The 26,865-nt window shown below is 43.0% G+C and overlaps 1 protein-coding gene across 1 annotated transcript in view; it reads left to right on the top strand.

The window, feature by feature from the left end:
• Positions 1–26,345, top strand: part of MORN1 (MORN repeat containing 1) — a 519,059-nt gene extending 492,714 nt beyond the window's left edge. Inside the window, exons 13-14 of the mRNA XM_075329305.1 lie at positions 8,790–8,866; positions 26,150–26,345. Of these exons, the coding sequence (XP_075185420.1) occupies positions 8,790–8,866; positions 26,150–26,304 (232 nt within the window). The 3' untranslated portion in view covers positions 26,305–26,345. The remainder of the gene's footprint in view (positions 1–8,789; positions 8,867–26,149) is intronic.
• The last annotated feature ends 520 nt before the right edge of the window (positions 26,346–26,865 follow it).

The following is a 26,865-nucleotide window of genomic DNA, read 5'->3' as shown; positions in this document are numbered from 1 at the left end:
GCTTGCTATTCTTTGTCTGTTTTCTGAGGCAGAGAGTTGTTCATCTTTCCTTCCTTTAGGATAGCTAGTTCTCTGGCTGGGTTCGTGATGCATAGGATGTTAGTTCACCCCTCGGCTACTTCTAGTGTTGATAGTTAGTAAGGGGACGGCGGCCAGATTAGTTGCCAATGCTCTTGTCACCTTTTACCAATGAGTTATGGTGGTCTTCCATGGTTCTGGATCATAACACATGACTACATCGTCAGAACCACCATCAGTACATGAATACATCACCAGAACCACCATCAGTACATGAATACATCACCAGAACCACCATCAGTACATTAATACATCACCAGAACCACCATCAGTAAATTATTACATCACCAGAACCACCATCAGTACATTAATACATCACCAGAACCAAGTTTTAAGTATTTGAAGAGGATTTGGACAGATTTAGCTTAGTTTCTACTTAAAAAAAAATCAGTGTGAACACACATGAACTTGAGTTTTTGGAGCAGAAACTGTTAGTTACATAGGTTGAAAAAAGACCTAGATCCATCTAGTTCAACCTTCCTCCACCAAGTATACACTCCGTCACCAAATCATCTATAACCAACAATGTTGTGTATACTGAGGAAATCATGCAGCCCTTTTTTAAAAGCTGTTATAGTGTCTTCCATTTCTACCTCTTATGGTCGGCATTCCACAGTCTGACTACTCTAACTTTAAAGAACCCTTTCCTATTTACGGTAGCTGCCAGAATCACCTTTCTTCTACTCCCAGTGAGTGCCCTATGTGACTGTAGACTTGTGAATCCTCTCAGTGCACATTTTGTGCACTTTAAGGATTGTCTGGTGTCTGTGCAAGGAGCACAAGTATGCCTGGTCATGCACAGCATTGTTCATTACAAGTGAATTGAGCAAGGATGGACATGTGTAGTCAGAATGTGGCTGCGAGTATACAGTTAGTACGTAATGTATTCAGACCCTTTAAATTCATTAACCTCTTAGCATTAGCAACAGTTAAGGGTTACAATTTTTTTTTCTGTTTACACTAGGTATGGAAAGTATTCAGACCCCTTTAAATTTTTCACTCTTTGTTTCATTGCAGCCATTTGGTAAATTCAAAAAAGTTCATTTTTTTCTCATTAATTTACACTCTTCACCCCATCTTGACAGAAAAAAACCCCAGAAATATAGAAAGTTTTGTAAATTTATTAAACAAGAAAAACTGAAATATCACATGGTCATAAGTATTCAGAGTCTTTGCTCAGACACTCATATTTAAGTCACATGCTGTCCATTTCCTTGTGATCCTCCTTGAGATGGTTCTACTCCTTCCTTGGAGTCTAGCTGTGTGTAATTAAACTGATAGGACTTGATTTGGAAAGGCGCACACCTCTCTATATAAGACCTCACAGCTCACAGTGCATGTCAGACCAAATGAGAATCATGAGGTCAAAGGAACTGCCCAAGGAGCTCAGAGACAGAATTGTGACAAGGCACAGATCTGGCCAAGGTTACAAAAGAATTTCTGCAGCCCGCATAGAGTTTGCAAAAAAACACATGAAGGACTCCCAGACTATGAGAAATAAGATTCTCTGGTCCGATGAGACGAAGACAAAACTTTTTGGTGATAATTCAAAGTGGTATCTGTGGAGAAAACCAGGCACTGCTCATCACCTGCCCAATACAATCCCAACAGTGAAACATGGTGGTGGCAGCTTCATGGGGGTGTTTTTCAGCTGTAGGGACAGGACGACTGGTTGCAATTGAAGGAAAGATCAATGTGGCCAAGTACAGAGATATCCTGGATAAAAACTTCTTCCAGAGTACTCTGGACCTCAGACTTGGAAGTTCATCTTCCAACGAGACAATGACCCTAAGCACACAGCTAAAATAACAAAGGAGTAGCTTCAGAACAACTCTGTAACCATTCTTCACTGACCCCAGCCAGAGCCCTGACCTAAACCCAATTGAGCATCTCTGGAGAGACCTGAAAATGGCTGGTCATGGACATCCTCGCTTAATACAAGTGAATTGAGCAAGAATGGATACGTCTAGTCAGAATGTGGCTGGCAGTATATACTATATATTGCATACTTGCAGTCACATGATCGCCCGCTCCCAGCGCCGACACCGAAGAATCCTGACAGCATGCACTGCAGGTCTGCAGTTACATAGACTAATTCCAATCTTGAGCTCTATGTCTGGACAACCCCTTTAAGGAATTGTTATCTCAGCGATTCCCTTCTATATACAAGTGGGTTATCCAAAGGTGAAGCTAAACTTGCCCCTGAACTCCGTATACTGTGTTATATCAACATTTAAAGAGCGAGGGCTGCGGAACCTGGGTCAAAAATGTTATTTACCATGGAAAAAGTTCTAACATCTTTCAGCGAGACATTATAAAAATATGTGAAAACCGCTGATGTTGAAACTGACATCTGTCTGTGAGACGGGCTCCAAATTAATGAGGCTCCCAGAGAATAACGAGAGTTCACATATCAGTGAATGGCAGCAGGAAAGAGCATTGTTTAATCATGTTTTGTGTGTGTATCGGAATAGCGTACTGTAATTGTGCGCCATATGTTCCAGCTTGTGAATTGAGGAATGTGAAAAACTAAACAATTCACACACTTTAATGTGATGAATCGGATTCTGCACCCCTATGCAGTTTTTCTATCTCTTTTAAGCCTTGTCAGGTAGAGGTGGGATAAACCTTTCCTACTGACAATCTGTCTGAAATGCCAATGAACCAGTTGAACATACAGAGGATTCCTATGTTTGAAGTTGCCAAGGGCTATTAAAAGGTACAGTACAGAAAAACAAACAAAGGAATCCTAAATAAAAACACAAAAAACTGTTCTTTTAAGGGTTTATGCCTTATAAATAGATGTTTACTTACAGCGGGATGAGATATCATGATGGGCGTTAGGTGTTTCTTAAAGAAATAACAATATCCACCTTACATTAACAGTCTTACAGGGTGTGTTCACTAGATTTATTAGTTTAGAAATGGGCCCCTGGTTGTCTTAACAGAAAAAAAAACCATACTCACTGACTGGACTGGTGCTGTTCCTCCGTACCATTGTCGATGTCCCTTGCCGATTTCGTGACATTCTTTTCCGATGTGATGCATCAGGTAGCCACTACTGCCAATCAGCAGTAGTGGTATGGGTAGTTTGAATTGGGCAGTTTGAATTGGGTAGTTTGCAGTTTGAATTGGGTAGTTTGAATTGGGGAGTTTGCAGTTTGCATTGGGCAGTTTGCATTGGGCAGTTTGAATTGGGTAGTTTGCAGTTTGAATTGGGCAGTTTGAATTGGGCAGTTTGCAGTTTGAATTGGGCAGTTTGAATTTAAATAGCTGATCTTTTGTTCTGTGGGCAGTTAAACTGCTGTAAAATCAATCTGGCAGTTGGTCATATGTGTTATAACCCGATGTTCAATGACTACCATGAACACAATTCACCAGAGTCCTAGGTAATAAAGTACCGACCGCAAGCCCTGAACTTAACACCACACTAGAAGTAGCTGGGCAGCAAGCCTAACAACCTAGATGCCTCAAACCCAGCCAGAGGACTACATAACCTACAAGGCAGAAAGTGAAAAGAAACTATCTTGCCTCAGAGCAGATTTCCCCAAAGAAAATAGGCAGCCTCCCACATGTACAGACTGTGAGCAAAGATGAAAAGTCATACACAGTAAGAGCAAGATGGAGCAAAGAGAGGCCACACTATACTAAATACGAAAGACAGGATAGGGAACTCTTGCGGTCGGCATAAAAAACCCTATCAAAACCTCCTACACGGAATGTGCAAAAAGGAAGAGTAATCTAACACTCGCACGTTCACAATCCATGCAAGACTCTGGTAGGAAAAGACTAGCAATTACCCTGCCGACTGACCCTTGCTAAGATTAATAGCATAGACTGACTAGGAAGATAAATCTTCCTTATATGAAGGCACCAACAAAACATGATTCAATAAAAAAACCCTTCAGAGATAATTCACAGAAGCAATAAGCAAATAACGCACAAAAAGTATGAAGCAAAACCAAAAACTTAGGTTAGCTTGATAGTGGGGAAGCCAGGAGGACAAAAGACAGATTCCTATGGTCTCAGGAATTTCAGACAACTGGCAAAGACAAACAGCCAGCACACGCCTATATCCAAAATCAAGGTTTGAGCTGCCAACCAGGTGTGTAGAACTGAGGAAAAGAATCCAACCCACTAACATCAACGACCACAGGAGGGAGTCCAAGAGCGGAGCTCCACCAGACAGTATTAACAACACATATGTATGGGGAGATCGAGATAGTTGTTTCGTAGAATTTAGTTGCAATTACTATAATTTTTATTTTTTGTTGGCAAAATTCTTTCCATTTTACACTTTTTTTTATGGTCCAGTCACATGACACACACCTGCAGATATCCATTATAGACTCACAATAATAAAAAAACAGAGTGAGGACTTTTTCAATCCTTCAGTTTTCTAACTGAAAATTCACAAATTTGACAGAAGCCATTTTCTCGTAAAATGCTGCAAACACAACCTAGCTAAATATATGCCCAAAAGGAAACTTTTTTTTTCCCATAGTTCCATTCTCTTAAAAATGTGGGTGTACACCATAAACATGTTGCAAACAAAGCCTGATAACATGATAAAATGAGCTGTACTTATCTGCTTTAAAGGGAATCTGTCAACAGGTTTTTGCTATGTAATCTGACAGCAGCATGATTATGTAGAGCCTGATTGCAGGAATGTATCACATAGTTTACTGGGTGCAGCAGTTGTGACTGAATCTTAGTTTTCTGTTCTGGAGATCTAGCAGAGCTTGGAATGCTGAGCTGTGTACAACCCCACGCACACCACTGATTGGCAGCTTTTTGTGTATACTATATACTGACATAAAACCGCTAATAAGTGCTGGGGGCATGGTTGGACTAGGAAGCATGAGGCAGCTTGTCCTATACTGATAATCTTCTGCTTATAAAACTGGTTTTATTGAAACAATAAAACACAGCCTAGTAAGTGACACATTGCTGGAATGCGGGTATCTGCCTCTACATCATGCTGCTCTCAGATTACATAGGAAAAACCTGCTGACAGACTCTCTTTAACCCCTTCACGACCTATGACGTACTGGTATGTCCAAGGTCTTGTCCCTGCCTTTTATGCGGCCTCGCACCCTGAGGTCACATCTTTCCCTGCACATGACAGCTGATCTGATCGGCCGACATATGCCTCTAACAGCCACGGGTGTATCGGAGATCCAGTTGATTCCCAATGTCACTCTCTGACAGCGGGATTTAACATGCGCCGGCTGGGAGCACGTCATTCCCCACTCCCATCAGCGTTCCTGTGATGTCATCGCGGGGCGCCGATAGTTGGTTATGACAGCAAGGGGTCAGCTGATGACCCCTGTGTCTGTGCCTGTATCTGTCATGATGATCCTCCTGTGAACGCCGGCTGTGAGCTGGCATTCATAGGAAATTATCATTTTTGCAGTACAAAGTGGTGATGATGCTGTGCTCTGTGCAGCATGTGATCGAACAATCGCTCATTCAAGTCCCCTAAGTAGATTAGAAAATACACTTAAAAGTAAAAAAAAAAGTTTTTAAAAATATGAAAAAAAAAAACCAAAACTTCAAATCCTCCCATTTTGCCTTATTGAAAATAATAACAACACATATATTTGGTATCACTGCTTTCAGAGATGTCCAATCTATAAAATAATAAAACAATATAATGGTATCTACGAATGTGCAAATCTTATTGCCAGGTCAGGTTTACCATATAGTGAACATGGTAAATAAAAAACCCAAAAAACACTTTTGGAATTGCACCTTTTTTTGCAATTTTACCGCACTTAGAATTTATTTTTCTGGTTTTCAGTTCACTACATTATATTTTAAAATTAATAGTGTCATTGAAAAATATAACTCGCCCTGCAAAAAAACAAGTCTTCATATGGGAATATTGACTGAAATATACAAAGTTATGGTTCTTGGAGAAAGCAGAGGAAAGCGCAAAAATGGAAAATCGCAAGGTCGTAAAGGGGTTTATCTCCATGGCTCGGAGGTCTGCCCACGGTCAGTTAACGATGTTCTTCGGCCATCTGACTGCTCAGACTTGCTATTGACGGCAGCGGTAAGGACTAGCTTGAGACATAGGCGGGCTTTGCACACTACGACATCGCAGGTGTGATGTCGGTGGGGTCAAATTGAAAGTGACGCACATCCGGCATCGCATGAGACATCGTAGTGTGTAAAGTCTAGATGATACGAAATCGTCGTAATCGTATCATCGGTGCAGCGTCGGCGTAATCCATAATTATGCTGACGCGACGGTCCGATGTTGTTCCTCGCTCCTGCGGCAGCACACATCGCTGTGTGTGGTCGCAAGAGCGAGGAACATCTCCTACCGGCGTCACCGCGGCTTCCGTAGGATATGCGGAAGGAAGGAGGTGGGCGGGATGTTTACATCCTGCTCATCTCCGCCCCTCCGCCGCTATTGGCCGCCTGCCGTGTGACGTCGCTATGACGCCGCACGACCCGCCCCCTTAGGAAGGAGGCGGATCGCCGGCCAGAGCGACGGTCGCAGGGCAGGTGAGTGCATGTGAAGCTGGCGTAGTGATAATGTTCGCTACGCCAGCTATCACACGATATCGTACCTGCGATGGGGGCGGGGACTATCGCGTGCGACATCGCAGCATCGGCTTGCGATGTCGCAACGTGCAAAGCCGCCCATAGTCTAGTGTAGCCAGGAGGACATACCATTCCTGTTGTCATGCGATGTTTGGCTTTGCACACACCTGCTGGTACGACGTTGTCAGACACTGTTCACACCAGAGTCTGACAATCAACCTGGGGCTTCTGGATTGTTCAGCCAGAGCCGAGCGTCGGCTAGTTCAGGATCATTGGTCTTCAGCTCTGTAAGAGTTAATTCCTGCAGACTTGTGAGCAGGACCTAAGAGCTCAGGTTGCTAATTGCTTTGTCCAGCTGTCTCCTCCCGATTTATGGCCTCTTTCACATGTCCGTGTCTCCGGCACGGGTTTGGTCCGTTTCCTCACGTACCGGAGACACGGGCAAACGTAGACCCATTTAAATCAATGGGTCTGCGCTCACGTGTGTATTCTGCCATGGACCGTGTGTATGTGTGGAGCATACGTGTGCCCGTGTGCTCCACACGTAGACATGTCTGTTTTTCTCCGGCATCACGGGTGTCATACGGAACGCAAACGGACCACGCGGAGGTGTTCCATGTGACACGCGCCGGAGAAAACACACGTGTCTGAGAAAATAATAAAAAAAAATGTACTCACCTTCTCCAGCACTGCTGACTCTGCCGTTGCTGTCACTTGCTTCCGACCGCCGCTCATTATACTCATTGCATATTCACTTCACTGCGGCCGGAAGCAGCAGCAGCGGGGAGTCGGCAGGAACGGAGAGCGAAGATCAGCACCACGGACAGGAAGCCAGGGAAAGGTGAGTAGAAAGTTCACATTCTCCGTGTGTTATCATGGATAACACTCAGAGAACACACGTGTGCCATAAACGGCTCACAGAGGGCAAAACGTACCTTTGACACGTCCGTGAAAAAGTGCGTGGTTTTTCACGGACGTGTGAAAGAGGCCTAAAGCACGGCTTCCTTACAGATTGTGCCGATGATAGCTGCAGCAATCCTGGTCTTGATGGTTATCCTGTTAATGGTGATCCGTGTTGCACTTTGAGTGGTGTGAGCGTTCCCCTACACATATTGTCTCTCCTGTGTGTTTTGAGTGCAGTGTGTGCGTGTTTCCGTTTTTCCTTCTCCATGTCTTTTTGTGGGGTTTTGTCATTGTGTTTTCTAGACCACCCCAAGGGAGAGGGAGAGTAAGATCAGAACTCGGACAGTAGTTGGGTCACGCTGGGGGCTCGGACATGGCTACTATCAAGCCTACCTTCGAGATAAGGGATAGCACAGGGTCTCATGTCTGAAGGCCAGTTAAGGGACCCCTGTCATTATATACTCCCTGACAACTGTCTCCTGACTGTTGCAGATAACCACAGGTCTGAGTGGTCAGGTGACTGCAGATTGGAACGTCACTGCTTCCTATCCTGGTGCAGACCTCCATAGTGCCTGGTTTGGGGCATACGTGGATTAGAACCTATAAATTTGCATCATTTTAGTATCTTCTAACATTTCCCGACCATTATTTTTAGAATTTGGACAACCCCTGTCAGTCGACATGAGCCGGTTTACAACAGTCCAGGCCTACTGGCCCATAGACATAATGCAGATATCTGATCCAGGCCACAACCAGACATGTAAAGCAGGAACTTCATAGAATTACTACCTTAATGCTGTAGTTCCCAAATGCACAAATATTATAGGTTCGTTTTGAGGTTATTATTAAAGCTTTTATTTTTGAAGATGGCGCTGAAAGCGAGAGGAGACTTTAGTTTCCAGTCTTGAGACGGGATTAGTGCACTGAGTTACCGTCGAGGAGGAGTGCACTGCCCCAGGGTGCTACAAGGTCGCCGCTGATTTAGTTTGCTATGCTAAGAAGTGCACCAGGGAAAAGGAAGTTAATTACTGTCAAACCATTGTCTATAATTAGATCTCACCAGTAATTCTTGTGTATTTTTTCTCTTCCTTGATTGACATTTAGTGTCCTCCAATAAATAGGTTCCATTATTAATAATCTCTTGTATGTAACGTGTTTGTTGGATGGAAATGATACTTGGGGCAAAAAATATTTACTGTATAATCCAAAAGTATTAATATAAGTTTAGCGCTCAATGTGTCTCTCTGTTTCAGATCTGAGAACCTTAACAAAGAGCGAAAAGGGAAACGGGAGAGCCTTATGGTGGACGGCGAGAATACGGCAAGGACAGGTATATGGGGTTTGATTCACGGGGGAAAGTCGGACAACTGTGCACTCTGCTCAATGCTCAATTTTTATATTAATGTGCCCATCCTTGTCCCCATCCTGTAGTTATGTGCTCCATTCTGATCCCCTTGTAGTATTGTGCCCCATTCTTGTTCCCTTTTTTTAGTAATGTCCCCTTCCTGGTCCCCTTCTTGTAGTAATGTCCCCATCGTGGTCACTTTCTTGTAGTAATGCCCCCTTCCTGGTCCCCTTCTTGTAGTAATGTCCCCTTCCTGGTCCCCTTCTTGTAGTAATGTCCCCTTCCTGGTCCCCTTCTTGTAGTAATGTGCCCATCCTGCGTGCCTTCTTGTAGTAATGTGCCCATCCTGCACTCCTTCTTGTAGTAATGTGCCCATCCTTCTCCCCTTTTTGTAGTAATGTGCCCATCCTGGTTCCCTTCTTGTAGTAATGTGCCCATCCTGTGCCTCTTCTTGTAGTAATGTACCCATCCTGGTCACCTTCTTATAGTAATGTCTCATCCTGTAGTAATTTCCCTTTATATGCCGTTCTTCATATACACAGAAAAAAACAAGATATTTCTCACCTGTCCTCGGTTTGCTTGGTGTACTCTTCCCTACTGTTTGCAGCCCGTGATGATCAATGCCGGGAGCCACCGTAGTCAGCACTTTATTTCATTTGAATGAACTGTTGGCACCGCGCAGAGCTCTCTGCAGCCATAAACCAGTGGCAACCGCTGACCAGCAGAGTCCAACGATTGACGTCATATTGCTACGTCAGCTGCAGGCCTGCTGTGATTGGCCGGCGGCTATCTTAGTTATAGTTCTGCAAAGAGCCCTGCATGATGCCAGCAGTTAATTCAAATTAAATAAAGCGCTGACTACTGCGGGCACCAGCCACAATCTTCACGAGGTCAATGGGCCTTCGGGCCGCAAGAAGAAGCCTGAGTGGCCGCATGGGGCCCATGTGCCGCATGTTTGAGACCCCTAGTGTAATATATATGAGGGCCTTTAATCTAATGTGTATGGGGACCTTTAGTTTGTCCTGTATGGGGCCTTTATTCTAATGTGTATAAGGGCCTTTAGTTTAATGTATATTGAGGCCTTTAGTCTAATGTGTATGGGGCCTTTAGTCCAATGTGTAAGGCGGCCTTTAGTCTAATGTGTATGGAGTCTATAGTTTAATGTGTATTGAGGTCTTTAGTCTAATGTTTTATGGGGCCTTTAAACTAACGTGTATGAGGGCCTATAGTCTAATGTATATGAGTGCCTTTAGTTTATTGTGTATGGGGCCTTTAGTCTAATCTGTATGGTGGCATTTAGTCTAATGTGTATAGGGGCATTTAGTCCAATGTGTATAGGGGCATTTAGTCTAATGTGTATCAGGCCTTTAGACTAATGTATATGGGGACTTTTAGTCCAATGTGTATGGGGGTCTTTAGTCGAATATGTATGGTGGCCTTTAGTCTAATGTGTATGGAGGCCTTTAGTCTAATGTGTATGAGGACCTTTAGTCCAATATGTATGAGGACTTTTAGTCCAATGTGTATGGGGGTCTTTAGTCGAATATGTATGGTGGCCTTTAGTCTAATATGTATGAAGTCCTTTAGTCTAATGTTTATAGGGGTATTTAGTCTAATGTGCATGGTGGCCTTTAGTCTAAGATGTATGGTGGCCTTTTGTCTAATGTGTATCAGGCCCTTAGACTAATGTGTATGGGAGCCTCTAGTCTAATGTGTATGAGGACCTTTAGTCTAATATGTATGGGACCTTTAGTCTAATGTGTTTGGGGGCCTTTAGTCTAATGTGTATTAGGACCTTTAGTCTAATGTGTATGGAGGTCTTAAGTCTAATGTGTATGGAGGTCTTTAGTCTAATATGTATGGTGGCTTTTAGTCTAATGTGTATGGGAGCCTTTAGTCTAATGTGTATGAGGACCTTTAGTCTAATGTGTATGGAGGTCTTTAGTCTAAAGCCCGCTTTACACGCTGCAATGTATCTTACAAAGTGTCGGCGGGTTCACGTCGTAAGTGACGCACATCCGACATCGTAAGGCACATTGTAGTGTGTGACAGGTACGTGCGATTGCGTTTGAACGTTAAAACGTTCATCACATACACATCGTACCTTTCTCTAGAATTGCACGTCAGATTGTTCATCGTACCCGGGGTAGCACACATTGCAGTGTGTGACACCCCGGGAACGATGAACAGATCTTACCAGCGTCCTGCGGCTCCCGGCCTACAATGCGGAAGGAAGAAGGTGGGCGGGATGTTTACGTCCCGCTCAGCTCCGTCCCTCCGCTTCTATTGGCCGGCTGCCGCGTGACGCCGAACGTCCCTCCCATTCCAGGAAGTGGACGTTTGCCGCCCACATCGAGGTCGTATGAAAGGTAAGTACGTATGACGGGGGTTAATCATTTGTGCGGCACATTCAACAAATTGAACGTGCCACACATACGATGGGGGCATTGCAAATCGCATACGATATCGTATGCGAGATTGCAACGTGTAAAGCAGGCTTTAAGTGTGTGGTGGCCTTTAGTCTAATGTGTATGGGGGCCTTTAGTCTAATATGTATGGGGGCCTTTAGTCTTATATTTATGGGGGCCTTTAGTCTAATGTGTATGGGGGCCTTTAGTCTAATGTGTATGGGGCCTTTAGTCTAATGTGTATGGGGCCATTAGTCTAATGTGTATGGGGCCATTAGTCTAATGTGTATGGTGGCCTTTAGTCTAATGTGTATGGGGCCTTTAGTCTAATGTGTTTGGGGGCCTTTAATCTAATGTGTATGGGGAGGCCTTTAGTCTAATGTGTATGGGGAGGCCTTTAGTCTAATGTGTATGGGGAGGCCTTTAGTCTAATGTGTATGGGGAGGCCTTTAGTCTAATGTGTTTGGGGAGGCCTTTAGTCTAATGTGTTTGGGGAGGCCTTTAGTTTAATGTGTAGGGGTATAGTGCACTTCCCGTGGGCTCTATGACCACTTCTCTCCTTTTCCTGGGCCCAGCTGCTCCAGCTCAAGACCACTGGTCTTCACTCCTCTGCTGCTACTTTCTGACTGACGAACGTTCTACAATTTGCTCCCACTAACTAAACCCCACCTCCCAGCCGACCGCCAAAACCCTGGTCTGCTGGAATGTCGCTAAATAAAGAGTGTATCTGTGTTTGTATGTATACTGCTTTGTGTCCTCCTCCTTAATCGGGAATGGGACACCACACCTCTGGCTGAGGTGCAGTACCTCTGTGGCGACTGAAGCCTCAGGGGCGCCACATATGGGGGTCTTTTGTCTAATGCTTTAACAATCACAATCTTTTCAGTGTATTGTCAGGCAAAGCGTACACATGACTCCCAGTATGGCTAAACTAAAACTCTTTTTATGGCTTTTAGTATAACAGGTAATTAGTTTCAGTGAGAAATAATCTGTATCCCAAAATTTTAGCATACCCCACCTGCATTTTAGTGCAATGTCCTATATTTTGTGAAGCTATTATAAAGTCTCACTACAGATAATGTCCCAGGGAAATAAAATTGGATTGTATGTTATCCATGCAGCTGTCTGCTCCGGAACAATGGAAGTCAGATTATATAGCTTTTCCCATTGATTGTAAAAATGAAGTCCTATCACGTAGATCGTCCGCTCTGTTCCTATTACCAGTGACATGGGACGGAGGAATAAACCTAAGGATAAGTCAGCGCTATACATAATAAAGAACACATCTCTACCAATAACCTTTATACTAATTCAACTCATATTACAGAGCTGAGCTGGGGGTCTGATCGCGGTGTATGAAGAATGCCGCCATCTATCCGCTGCTCCTTTAAATGAATAACATATATTGCAGAAAACATTAATGACATGATGCATATGGAATCGTCGATCTCCACCATTACACGAGATGTGTAAAGAGAAGAAGAACATGTTTTCTATTGAAGAAATGAATTTGGGCCCCATATTATACCTAGTTTTTCACAAAAGCGCTCTTGTTCTGCAGCTCCCACATTTATTACTACCAGGATAACACCGGCACGGCTCTCCCCACATCCACTACTCATTACATACCACCGACAGTTCATTTACTATCCGGCATTAAAGGCTCTTCAAGGGGGAAATCCTCTGCCCACCTGTTTGTAACTAACAGAACCGTCTCTGTCTTTATATAATGAAATAGCTGTCAGTAATAAATAACATGTCTGCGAGATAGACTATAAGGAAAAAAAGTACTGCGGACCCTCCACATTCCACAAACAGAAGCTTTTCTGACCCTCCATTGTGCATTAATATGGATTTGGACCCCCACTTTGCAGCTATAACAGCTCCCACTCTTCAAGGAAGGTCTATAAGATTTTGGAGTTGTCTGTGGGAATTTTTGACCCTTCTTCAGAAAACATTTTTGAGGTCGGACATTGATATTGGAGGATCAATTGGTGGACCCATGAAAGCACCCCTAGAGGTGCGAAACAGTACCGTCGTCCGTTGTGCTCCCTCCCCTCACCTCCCCTTTGCTGTCTCACCTGTTTGCATGAAGCAACATTAAAACCTCACACCACTGAGTGCTGCCGATATTGGAGGATCAATCTTTGTTGTAGGTCATCACAATGGTGTTGGATGCGGCCGAGGCCAGGGTTCTTTGTGGCCAGTCATAGTCTTCTACACCAAACTCCCCAGCCATGAATATATGGACATTGTGCACTGGGCACAGTCATGGGGAACAGGAAAGGGTATTCCCCAAAATCTTCCCACAAAACTGGAAGCAACAATGGTCCAAAATGTCTTGATTTACTGAAGCATTAAAAGGATTATCTCATCTGGTTAAATGGATAAATTGGCAAAGTGCTTGTAAATGCAAACAATTTTGCTATTTGCCTCTTATTAGAATTTCTCTTCATTCTCAAGAACAAAGAGACTTAATTCAGCAGTATACTGAATTCTGCTCTGAAGCTTCTCATGTCGCTGGATCAGTCCAGCTTCCGAAACCAAGCGCTCTTCTGCAAGCAGCATCAGAAAGCAAGAAGTTTGGGGCAGTGCGCTCCTTAAAGGGAATGTCCTCTACTTGGATAACCGCTATTTCGCCCCTGTAAAAATTAATAAACCTATACTCACCTCAGGTGTGGCTGTGGTTCCAGCGATGCCTGAAGTCGTGTTCCCAGGGCCCACGTGACATCGTTATGACATGTGACTTCCGCAACCAATCACCGCCGGCTTCTTTCTCTCCCATCTTCATATGTTTGAGCAGAAAATCAGCCCTGCACTGATATCCTGCTGAAATGTCCGAAGGCAAGGAGACAGACGCTGGGTGCTGATTATTCGCGGGGGTCACATGTCATAACAATGTCAGGTGGGCCTCAGGAATGTGGCTTTAGACTTCACTGGAAAAGTGGCCACATCAGAGGTGAGTACAGGCTTATTTATTTTTATTTTATTATTATTATTTTATTTTTACCAAGGGGAACTCGGGGGCTGAGTATGGATTGTCCAAGTAGTGGACAACCCCTTTAATATAGGACCTTGTGTCAACCCCTATAAGATATCCCCTAATTGAAACTAAGGGGCTTAAGCGGGCTTTACACGCAACGAAATCGCTAACGAGATGTTGTTGGGGTCACGGAATTCGTGACGCACATCCGGCCTCATTAGCGACGTCGTTGCGTGTGAAACACACGAACGACCGTTAACGATCAAAATTACTCACCTAATTGTTGATCGTTGACACGTCATTCTAATCCCGATTATTGTTGCTGTTGCAGGACGCAAAAAAAAGCCATGTAGGGGGCAACACGAGCATGTGTGACTAGATGACTCTAAAGTAGCGTTTTTACATTTAGCCCAAAAATGTCTGTGTGTGGCGGAAAATTAAAAATGCATATCACTATGAAAACACCATCCCCACAGTCACACATGGTGGTAGCAGCATCATGCTGTGTGGAGGCTTTTCTTCAACAGAGACAGGGAAGCTGGACAGAGTTGATGAGAAGATGTTTGGAGCTAAATTCTGGGGAATCCTGGAGGAAAACCTGTTTGAGGCTTCAAAAGACTTGAGACTGGGGTGTAGGTTCACCTTCCAGGTGACGACAACCCTTAACATTTTGCCAGAGCTACAGTTTATGGTTTAGATCAAAACATTCAGGTGTGCGAACGACTCAGCCACAGTCCAGACCTAAATCCCATTGAGAATCTGTGACGAGACTTGAAAATTTCTGTTCATAGACGCCTCCATCCAATCTCACTGAGTGAGAACTATTTTGCAAAGAATAAGTGGAAACATTTTCAATCTCCAGATGTGCAAAACTGGTAGAGACATCCCCCCAAATGACTTGCAGCAGTAATTGCAGTTAAAGGGTGCTTTACATTGACATTGCTAACGATATATCGTCGGGGTCACAGTGTTTGTGACGCACATCCGGCATTGTTAGTGACATCTCAGTGTGTGACAGCTAGGAGCGACGATCAACGATGGCAAAAACGTCAAAAAACGTTGATCGTTGACACGTCGCTCCTTTTCATAATATCGTTGGTGGTGCATGCCGCTGATTGTTCGTCGTTCCTGCGGCAGCACACATCGCTATGTGTGACACCGCAGGAACGACGAACATCTCCTTACCTGCGTCCACCGGCAATGAGGAACGAATGAGGTGGGCGGGATATTCTGCCCGTTCATCTCCGCCCCTCCTTAGAAAGGAGGCGGTTCGCCGGCCACAGCGACGTCGCAGGGAAGGTAAGTTCGTGTGATGGGTGTAAGCGATGTTGTGCGCCACGGGCAGCGATTTGCCCGTGACTCACAACCGACGGGGGCGGGTACGCTCGCTAGCGACATCGATAGCGTTATCGCAGCGTGTAAAGTACCCTTAAAGGTGGTCTTACAAAGTTTTGACTTTGGGGGGTGTACTACAAATACGTTATCAAATTTAAATTCATATATATAAAAAACCATGGCTCATTTTCTTTACAATTCACAAATACTTTCTACGTAGAGTTGGTATCTCACATAAAATCCCAAGAAAATGCATTTTAGTTTGTGGGTGTAACGTGAAAAAAATGTGGAAACGTTCACGGGGTATCAATACTTTTTCAAGGCACTGCATAAACCAAATATATCAGAGGCAGATTCTAGATAAATGAACAGAAGGCGGATTGTGAAGCATATAAAATTAACGTATGACATGCTTAAATTAGTTCCAGCACTTTCAAGCAACTTTCTTCATTTGCATTTCTATTGTCAACCTTTTAAATTGGAATTGTTCTTTTCTTTTAACCTCTATTCCATAACTTCAGGCTCCTTTTGTTCACTTTTCAAAAAACCTCTCAAGACGTAACTTCAGAACGCGATATTACACTGTTTATTGAGAAGTCACAAGTGTGGGCTGCGGTAGCGACAATTGAGTGCTGAAATGCTTCTCATTTCAGAATCCTCCATAGAAGATGGCATAGTGAATCGATCTTTCTATCCGCCCATACTCCCCGCCTGTGTCTACCAGCTAGGTGGGGACCACTGCCGTGGGATGCCCATTGTTGTGATCCCCGCTGGTGCCCACTGTGGAAACCATTCATGAAGAATGCTTGATTATTCCAAATTCAGTATCGTAGGATTCCATCCATGGGAAAAGCTTTCCACCCTTTGCCAGGAGATGTTTATACTAAGTGGGGTATGCAACTGAATGGCAGCAACCAATGCCAGGCTGCATTGTCTACCCGCTTCCCCTAAAACAAGGTTGATTGATGCTTTCTTCTAAATCCCATGTCAAAAGCGTCTATACATACAAGTGATAAATGAGGGGATTATACTGAAATATAGTGAAATAGTTTGGGGGAGGGTAATGTGGTGGGTAGATTTCACATCATGAAATAATACAAGGTGTGTTCTAATATACGGATGAAGACTATACAGACACTTTCTGAAATCTCTCTCCCTAGTCAAAGGAGAACATTTATGATGCAAAGAGGGGCAGAGGGTCAAAAGTAAGGACTGGCCTTCCAGTAGAAGGATTCTTGAGATGGATGGGTGGATGGATACTAGGGATGAACAAATCTTCTGGAATTTGACAGTTTTCTCAAATTTGCCCAGGAACATTGATTTGCATCTATTTGATGCAAATCGAATGTAAAATCTTATTCTCTCAGGTCACAATAAGCATGTGTAAAAAATTATATTCATCCATTCTTCATCTGTCCCGCAACCTAGTCCTGTTCTGGTAATCTTCAGGTTGATACTCGGTACTGTCTTCCGTGTTCAACTTTGACATCTTCTAACATCTTCCAGGGTATTGAATCTTCAACTTCTTATGTACTGACTAGGCAACAACAACATCATGATTTCCCTGCCTAGTGAGCGCCGGAAACGCCAATGTTAACAGAGGCCATAAAACACAGAAATTGGCCAAGTGAAGACCGCACCATTTCCCTGCTCCGGCAATCTTCAGTTTGATACTCGGCACTGTCTTCACTTGTCAACTTTGGCATCTTCTAGAGTTTTGCATCTTCAACTTCTTATGTACTGACTAGGCGACAACATCATGACTTTCCTGCCTAGTGAGCACCGGAAACGCTAAAGGTGCCAGGGGCCACAAGACACAGAAGTTGGTCAAGTGAAGACCGCACCGTCTCCCTGCTCCGGTAATCTTCAGTTTGATACTTGGTACTGTCTTCACTGGCCAACTTGAACATCTTCTGGCATCTTCCAGGGTTTAACATCTTCAACTTCTCATCTAGTGATTAGGCCACACAAGATCATAATTTCTTCACCTAGTGAGCACTGTAAACGCCAAAGGTGCCAGGGGCCACAAGACACAGAAGTTGGCCAAGTGAAGACCGCACCGTCTCCCTGCTCCGGTAATCTTCAGTTTGATACTTGGTACTGTCTTAACTGGTCAACTTTTGCATCTTCTAGGGTTTAGCATCTTTAACTCCTCATCTAGTGACAAGGCCACATCATCATAACGTCTCCACCTAGTGAGCTCTGGAAAGCCCAAAGGTGCCAGGGGTCACAAGATACAGGAATTGGCCAAGTGAAGACCGCACCCATGTCTGGACCAAAGCAGAGCCGTGTATTCTATTTCTTTTTTTAGTTTTTATAACCCTTTCCCGTCTTTTTATAGTCCAGTAAAATGGTGTTAGGTTGTAATTTGGCTCATTTGGGCAAGTCAAACCTCACTACAGATTCTAGAAAATTTGAGTGTTTGGTGAAACTGGATTTACCTCATTAGCTTACCTCTAATAGATACACTATATGGGGAATGTAAGCCCCTCTGGAGCGTCCCTCAATAATCTCTGAAGCTATAACCGTTTCGATCAGCTGATTTAATTCTAAAGATGGGTTTCATGGTGTGAGAGAGCCCCTTTAACGCTCTCATGAAATCTTTCCGAAAATGAAGAGTAATATATCAATATATATTTACATCCTTTGTCGACCTCCTTGAATGTTATATTAATATACAGTATGTATCACTATATAAAGAGACCAAACTGCAGAAAGTCACACATATGTGTCATAGCCATCAACGTTATTTCATTCGTGGCATTTCAATTTTAACATGCGTTCCGATGTGAAGTTGTACGCTATAGGGCCAATATATATATTCATCAACAGTATGGAAATACGTAGCGGAGCCAAAGGTCATGAATAAACATATGTATTACATTTTCAATAAAACTGCTAACATATGATATTCAATATGCTCTCTTAAATCACATTAGCGCTACCTGGCCTACATTACAGAAGACTAATAAGGTCCTCAGAGCCGTATGTGTACATTTATTTGTGCCTAGTTATTACACTTATGTAAACTTTTAATCCTAAGTGGCAAAAAAGTTTAGCTTTTACAAGTTTAATGCTCTTCAAAACAACAATAACCCTGGTGCCGCCCCCTAGTTGGCATGACGCTAATTGATGGCGGACTCTTTTTTGGGCATTTTCCATTGAAAACTTTTAAGCGGGCTTTACACGCTTAATATCGTTAATGAATTATCGTCGGGGTCATGGTGTTTGTGACGCACATCTGGCTTCATTAACGATATCGTAGTGTGTGACACTTTTGAGCGACCTAAAATGATCACAAAAACGGCCAAAATCGTTTGCCGCGGAGAGGTCGTCCTGAAACAAAAAATCGTTTTTGTTATATTAACGATGTTGTTCCTCGTTCCTGCGGCAGCACACATCGCTGTGTGTGACACCACAGGAGCGACGAACATCTCCTTACCTGCGTCCACCGGCAATGCGGAAGAAAGGAGGTGGGCGGGATGTTACGTCCCGCTCATCTCCGCCCCTCCGCTTCTATTGAACGCCTGCCATGTGACATTGCTGTGACGCTGCACAAACCTCCCTCTTAGGAAAGAAGCGGTTCGCCGGCCAGAGCGACGTTGCAGAGCAGGTATGTGCGTGTGACGCTGCCGTAGCGATAATGTTCGCTACGGCAGCGATCACACAATATCGCATGTACGACGGGGGCGGGTGCTATCGCGCACGACATTGCTAGCCGATGCTAGCGATGTCGCAGCGTGTAAAGCCCGCTTTAGTCCACTTAGCCGACCACGTCCTTCATCATTGCCTGTCATGTCTATACGCTGGCCTATTGGGTGCTGCCCAATTTCTCAACGGCCTACTAGAAGATAGAAATGTTTCGGCGTGTGAATGGCTCTTCATCAGGATGATACAGAGAATTTCCATAAAAGAGAAGTCTATCACCCCCAAAATGCATTTTAAATGAGTTATACCGATTTATTTGCAAATGTTAAAATTATACTAGCACTGTGCAATATTACTGGTACAGTGTCTGAGATGATACCTATTAATTTGTGTACACATGAGGGGTCCTTGGGACACCCTTGATGTGGCCAACAATCATTACGTCCAATCATTTTGTATGTTACTTCTGATTGACAGTGTTCGCTTCTGAGAGTGAGCACTGACTAAAGTCAGCTAACGTATATGCATGCTCACTGACACTGCCTGTGTCCAGCTGCCCATGCACACTGGGGCAGGGTGCTTTCTCTTCCCTGGCTCCTCTGATACTGCCGGTTGCTGCCCTGATACACCTGGTATATGTTGTCCCTGTGAATGGAACCTCAACTGATCCAATATTTATCACCTTTTCTATTGATCGGTTATAAATTTTGTTTATAGAATAATCCCTTTCTTGACAAGCAAGCAGTAATTCCCAATACTTATAGTTCTCGGCTTAAAGGGTTTGTCCATTTTTCATAATGCTTATTTGATAGGTTTCCCAAAACAATAAGATAACACAGATTCGCAGATTAGGATTTGTGGTGAGATGCACACACAGGTGCACGCCAATCGTTCGATGCATTAATGCATTTCCTATGGACTCGCGGCAAGTTACGGTCACATGCGGTTGTGTGCATCATACACAACCGCATGTGACTCTAACTTGCCGCGAGTACATAGGAAATACATTGAAGCGAAACGCATTTGTTCCAGATCTAGCATTGCGGCAGAATACTGCTAATGTGAAGCCCACCTAAAGGCCCCGTTACACGCAACGACATATGTAACGATATAGCACCGGGGTCCCAGATTCCGTGACGCACATCCAGCATCGTTAGCGACGTCGTTGCGTGTGACACCAACGAGCGGCCGTTAACGATGGAAAATACTCACCAAATTGTCCATTGTTGACACATCGTTCATTTTCAAAAAATCGTTAATTGTTGAGGACGCAGGTTGTTCATCGTTCCCGTGGCAGCGCACATCGCTACGTGTGACACCTCGGGAACGACGAACTACAGTTTACCTGCAGCCGCCGGCAATGAGGAAGGAAGGAGGCAGGCGGGATGTTACGGCCGCTCATCTCCGCCCCTCCGCTTCTATTGGGCGGCCGCTTAGTGACGCCGCTGTGACGCCGCACGAACCGTCCCTTAGAAAGGAGGCGGTTCGACGGCCACAGCGACGTCGCTAGGCAGGTAAGTCTGTGTGACGGCTCCTAACAATATTATGCGCCACTTGCAGCGATTTGTCCGTACGCACCAACGACGGGGGCGGGTGCGCTCGCTGCGTGTAAAGCCCCCTTAAGACCTTGATGAATCGGCGCCTATTAGTCTAAAATAGCTCTAGTGGTCAGTGTGAAAATTGCAAGATTTCTACATGTTTGGTTTTTTTAATTGTGATTTTAAAAAAAAAATATATAAAAATAATTACCCCTAATTTTATGAAAATAAATGTAACAGAAAAAAACGTGATTTAATCAGTCGGTCATTTTCTAATCACACATTCTTTTAACGATTCCCATTTCCCATCACAGGATAATTGATCAATTGCATTGTTCCTACTTAAACCCATGGGGGTTGCCTATGTAATGCATTTGCATATAGTTATTTGTTGGGTCTGCCGTAATGAGGATACTCTTCCCGTCTGTCCTCTCGAGCGGATACTTTTCTTAACAGTGGGTTTAGTACAGTTGACAGCTCCTTTAAGTCATTAGATGGTTACTTTCTGCTTTGCCGATAACTTTTGAGGCTTAACTGGTTGACTTATGGGCCAGAAGGGACCACAATGCACTACTCCCAGTCTCATAGCAAATAAAAGACGTATAGAACAAAAACGGTAATATTAGAGGCAACTGGGCTTTATTTACTGCAATGGGAATTATTTCTCTCCCATCCCAGCAAATTATCACTGTGTATAAAAGAAACTGCTCCAAAAGGTCACCCCATTAATAAATTATTAGGAAGTCGGGTCGTAATCATAATGTATAAACTCAGCTTTTAGGCGCTCTTTGTATATACGTGCCGCAGTTCTCGTAATCGCCGCTAAGAGCCTAATATTTCATCCCCACGTAATTATTTGCAAAGACGCGTTCAGACTATAAATACGTGCCAGATCCTGTTGTGAACTGCGATCCCCTCCCTTGGAGACGCGCTCACATTTGCATAAGACACTGTAAGGATGGTGCCCATTGTGCCGGAGTGAATTGATTTAGGTAATTGAAAACATTTTGTTTGGTAATAAGGAAAATATAAACACTAGAGATTCCGGGTGCACATGAGATTCCTCCGCGCTAATAATGGACCCTGTTTGCTCTGCTCTTGATATAGTATGATTACCGCTGATTAGCATTAATAGAGAGGCTTCTTCTGCCTCTTTAATCACAGGTGTTTGATTAGCATTGTGCGCGCAGATCAGGGACATCTGTCTTCTCATTACGTATTCCTCCTGTAGAGTGGGGCAATTACAGAGTTTGGAGCTACCGCACCCCTTCCCCGCTATTTATTCTAATTTAATGCTTATTAAATCTGCCACATGAAAAGAATGGTGCCTCGAATGCCAAAATGCTTTTACACTACAGAATGCCTGTCATTTCACCGAGTAGGTCGGAAAAGACTGTACACCACATTTATGCTCAAAATTTATCACAAAGAACAAAAAGTTTGCACGAGTAACCATCGACATTAATAAGGTTTGACGGCTAGGTGTATATAATACCATTGAGGAATTTCAATTAGCGTATGGGATAGGGTTGGTTCGAATTGATTTGCATCAATCGGGCCAGCAGCTACACTAGTAATCTGTGGCCTGAGAACTGTGAGAGAACAGAATCCATTTTGTTCTCATTGTGTCCTTCTTGTCTTATAGCTAATTATGTCATGGTGGGGAAGTTTCACCTTTCCGTTCACGCCGCTACTGCTCTTATTGGTGCATAGTTCAAAGGAGTTATTTCCTTGTTTGAGGTACTATATAAACTGGTCACTGGTCACTGGTGTACTAATAAAGGAGAATTCTTTGAGTACACCATACTAAAGGCCCCGTCACACACAGAGGTAAATCTTTGGCAGATCTGTGGTTGCAGTGAAATCATGGACATATTGTTCCATTTGTACACAGCCACAAACCTAGCACTGATTGTCCACAATTTCACTTCAACCACAGATCTGCCGCAGATTTTTCTCTGTGTGTGACAGGGCCTTAAGTGTGTGCTGTATTGATTTCCCGAGCGCTCATAAAAAAAAATCTAATTAATTTGGAGTTCAAGATGCATAGAAGGAGTGTAGTTCACTCACAGAAACATCTCCTACATCAGGGCATCTGTGGCCATTTAAAATAGTAAACCTAGTACGATACTACGTGACTATGAGGACTTTGCAGCAGGCCGGTGTGTTGGAGCAGTTCTTACTCCAATTGAAAATATCTGGGATTCATTCTACACCACCAGTGATAATGAAAGAAATACACAGGCATGTGATTTCCAATGCTCTCCAAAGTAATTTAATGAGAATCAGAGCTTTTATACTCTTCAGAAATATAGACTTACCATGCGTAAATTTAGGTGCTTCTTACATAATAGCAAATAGTAGAATACATAACTGCATAATAAGAAAAGACACTCCGTGCATCACACTATGTCAACAAGTCTTTGTTTCAAAAGTGAAATTCCACACCCTAAAAACTTTTTGGCAAACCTGAAGACATAACCCCTTCATTACTCTAACACCAGCTAAGCAAAAGAAGAGCCACAAATGTCAGCAGGTAGGAGGCGTTTCTCATGGCTCCCATCCAGTGACCACAGATTAAAGACATGGCCGATGGACCGGGCAAATTTTAATAGAAAGTATTGACCAAATTGTAATGGAAATCAAGCTTACTGCTGTCCCAAAATTATCAAATAATGCAGGTTAATGGATATTTTCTTTATATTGTATAGAAGGAGCAATTCAGATAGGATATCCAGCAGTCACGTTCTGGTCATATTTAAAGTCCAAAAATGTATTCAAAGTTTAAAAATTCCATCCACTTTTACAGTCCATGTTAGGATCCATTGAACAATTACAATAGCAAGAACTAGTTTTGCACTATGTGTCCTTACTCTCTCTTGACCGGGACGTGACTGCTGGATATGCTATCTGAGTTGACCTATGTGAGTGCTCTTCTATACACGTGTACTGTTCGACCGAGTGATCTTCAGAGGACTGGATGAGCTGGATCTATTTTTTCCTGGATAGAAGGAGCAGTAGTTTCTCAACAACAACATTTTGGGAATCAAAAGTACTTACTGGTAGATAAATTAAATGAGACATATGTAGATATCAATAGAATCATAGAATGGTAGAGTTGGAAGGGCCATCGGGTCCAACCCCCTGGGATTGCAGGTTTTCCTAAATTATCCTAGTTATATGTTTATCCAACTTTCGCATGAATATTTCCATTGATGGAAAGCTCAGTACCTCTGGTGGTAGCCAGTTCCACTCTCTGATTGACTTCAGTTATTACTCGGAACTTCACGGTACTGGAGATGTGTAAGATAAAGTGGTGATTATTGGGATACAGTCAAGAGGGCACTTGTTTAGAGAGAAAATAGAAGAAAAGAGAAAGCTTAAGTTTTTCAACTTAAGCCAGTTCAAAAAGTAGCATATATAAAAGTACCCAAAATAGAACATGTATTGGTTGGTGGGTAGTTTTAGATGGTAGAGACAAAGGGGAATTTGTCCCTTTTGCCTTCCCTATAATCAGCCTTGAGGACAGACATATTTTTGACTTCCTGCCCATAAGCTTATGTATCCCCATAGTCATCCTCTCCTCATAATTAAGGTTGACTTAGTAGGAAATTTAGTGCCACATAGATAAATGGGCATCATTGAAGGTGGTCCATCCCTTGCTATGGACCTCTGTTTAGGTACCAAAATGGAGAACCACTTTTCAATCGAATGTCCTCCATGTAATGCGCTTCTCCTACAGTTTGAAATCAAATCTAGATAAAATACTTCTTTGGTTGACCTTAAAGGCCAACACTCTTCCAACTATATGGTTAGTTTTCAGCATGCCTAAAAATGTGGCTATCCAAGGCTTTTTTCACTTATTATATGGAATACTAGCTCTGTTTATGTAACAGAATGGAGAGCCACTCATCAATTGAATGTCCTCCAAACAATGCTTTATTCTCCTACAGTTTGAAATCATCTAGATAAAATACTTTTTCGGTTGACCTTAAAAGCCAACACTCTTCCAACTATATGATTAGTTTTCAGCATGTGTGTGAAAAACAGCCTAAAAATATGGTCATCCAAGGGTTTTCTCACTTGTTATATGTGTAAAGGAGAATGAAAGGGTTGTATGCCGCGCTATCACCAATGACACAAATTGATTATTCCATTTCTTTATTTCTTTCACAGGTTAGGTCAACGCGTTTCAGGGACTAACCATCCCCTTCATCAGGACTTAGGATCATCAAACTGTCTCCTCCTGTCTTTGAGACAGTTTGATGTTCCTAATGTCCTGATGAATGGGGTGGTTACTCCCTGAAACGCGTTGACCTGACCTGTGTAAGAAATAAAGAAATGGAATAATCAATTTGTGTCATTGGTGATAGCGAGGCATACAACCCTTTCATTCTCCTTTACACGTGGCATCTTTGGGGCTGCTGCTTTCGCCATCTGAAAGCTTCACTAGGAGTTGTGCCTCTCACAACCCTAGTAGGTGAGTTGAACATCTTTATTGTTAACACTGTTAATTGTGATAAGACCCTATTGCGCATTCTACCTCCATAGTTGTTTTTCCTCACTTGTTATATGGAATACTATCTCCTCTTGCCCAAGGTTCTCCACCAATGCACATGAAATCCTCTAGAGGTTGCCGACATTGTGCTCATGCTATGGTGTTAATAAGTGCACTACAATGTATAGTTAGTATTTTGAGGTTATTTTATATATAATTTATTAGATTGAGGTGACATGTAATGAGAACACTGAGAAGCACTGGTGAAGAAAAAACTGCAAGTACTGTAGTTTGAAGAACCTCTAGTGTCTACGTCGATGGGAACTTCTCAACTTCTCGTTGAGGGTTTCTGTCTCATCAACAGCTTTTGTGTAAGAAACTCAGGAATAAAAATTAACTGAAATAATCAGGGCTTGCAATGTTACTCTATTTTGTTTTAAAGACTTAAAATTTCACTTAATTTCTAGAGGAAAACACTTATTTCATGAGAACAGAAAGTGATCTCTAGAAAGAACAATCCAAAAACTTGGCTTTACCATAACTCAATATCTGGATCTGCATGAATATCAAAATCTGTTTCAATCGTGTCAGATACTTTGTTTGATGAGTTACGTTATCACATCCCACCCTATTTAGAGGCTTCTTCCAGAATATCTCCAAATATTTCTCAACAGAAACCAAGTCAGATTGCATGACGCCAAATACTTCCATATCTGATTCTAGTAATTGTTCTGTATTGTGAGACCTTGGAAAAAATTCAATGACCACACGCTACTGAGACATGATGCATATTGTCTGATCATACGGTAAGGAGGCGTCCATGAGACAAATCTCAACTCTGTCATCTTCTTTTTCTAGGGGAGTATGTTGTGATGGTTGAAGACATCACCAGTCCACCATTCCTGGGGCAAACTCTTCCAACAGCTTTTAAACTCGTAAGAATCGTTTCTGAGAAATCCAAAGGAAAAGTGAATCGGAAATCTGAAACGCTGCTCGTTCCCACTGTGAACTGAAGAACTGAATCTGTTGTGTTTTATGTGGTTTTCATATATTAATAAATACATTTCACAACGTGTTTTTGTACATTTTTTTTCACTTTTTAATTTGTAAAATCCAATTTGAAAGTTGCAAAATCACCATGCTAGGCAAAATACCAATTATGAGCTGAGATAACATGTAGGTGACTCTTCTAATTTATCAGAAGGTCATTTACACTGTGTGCAGAATTATTAGGCAAATGAGTATTTTGATCCCATGATACTTTTTATACATGTCGTCCTACTCCAAGCTGTATAGGCTTGAGAGCCAACTACCAATTAAGTAGATCAGGTGATGGCATCTCTGTAATGAGGAGGGGTGCGGTGTAATGACATCAACATCCTATATAAGGGGTGCTTAATTATTAGGCAACTTCCTTTCCTTTGGCAAAATGGGTCAGAAGAGAGATTTGACGGGCTCTGAAAAGTCCAAAATTGTGAGATGTCTTGCAGAGGGATGCAGCAGTCTTGAAATTGCCAAACTTTTGAAGCGCGATCACCGAACAATCAAGCGTTTCGTGGCAAATAGCGAACAGG

The sequence above is a fragment of the Anomaloglossus baeobatrachus genome, chromosome 11 (genome assembly GCF_048569485.1).
Source record: "Anomaloglossus baeobatrachus isolate aAnoBae1 chromosome 11, aAnoBae1.hap1, whole genome shotgun sequence".
NCBI lineage: Eukaryota > Metazoa > Chordata > Amphibia > Anura > Aromobatidae > Anomaloglossus > Anomaloglossus baeobatrachus.
Note: the sequence above shows the minus strand (reverse complement) of the source record. Positions and strands in the feature narration are given on the sequence as shown.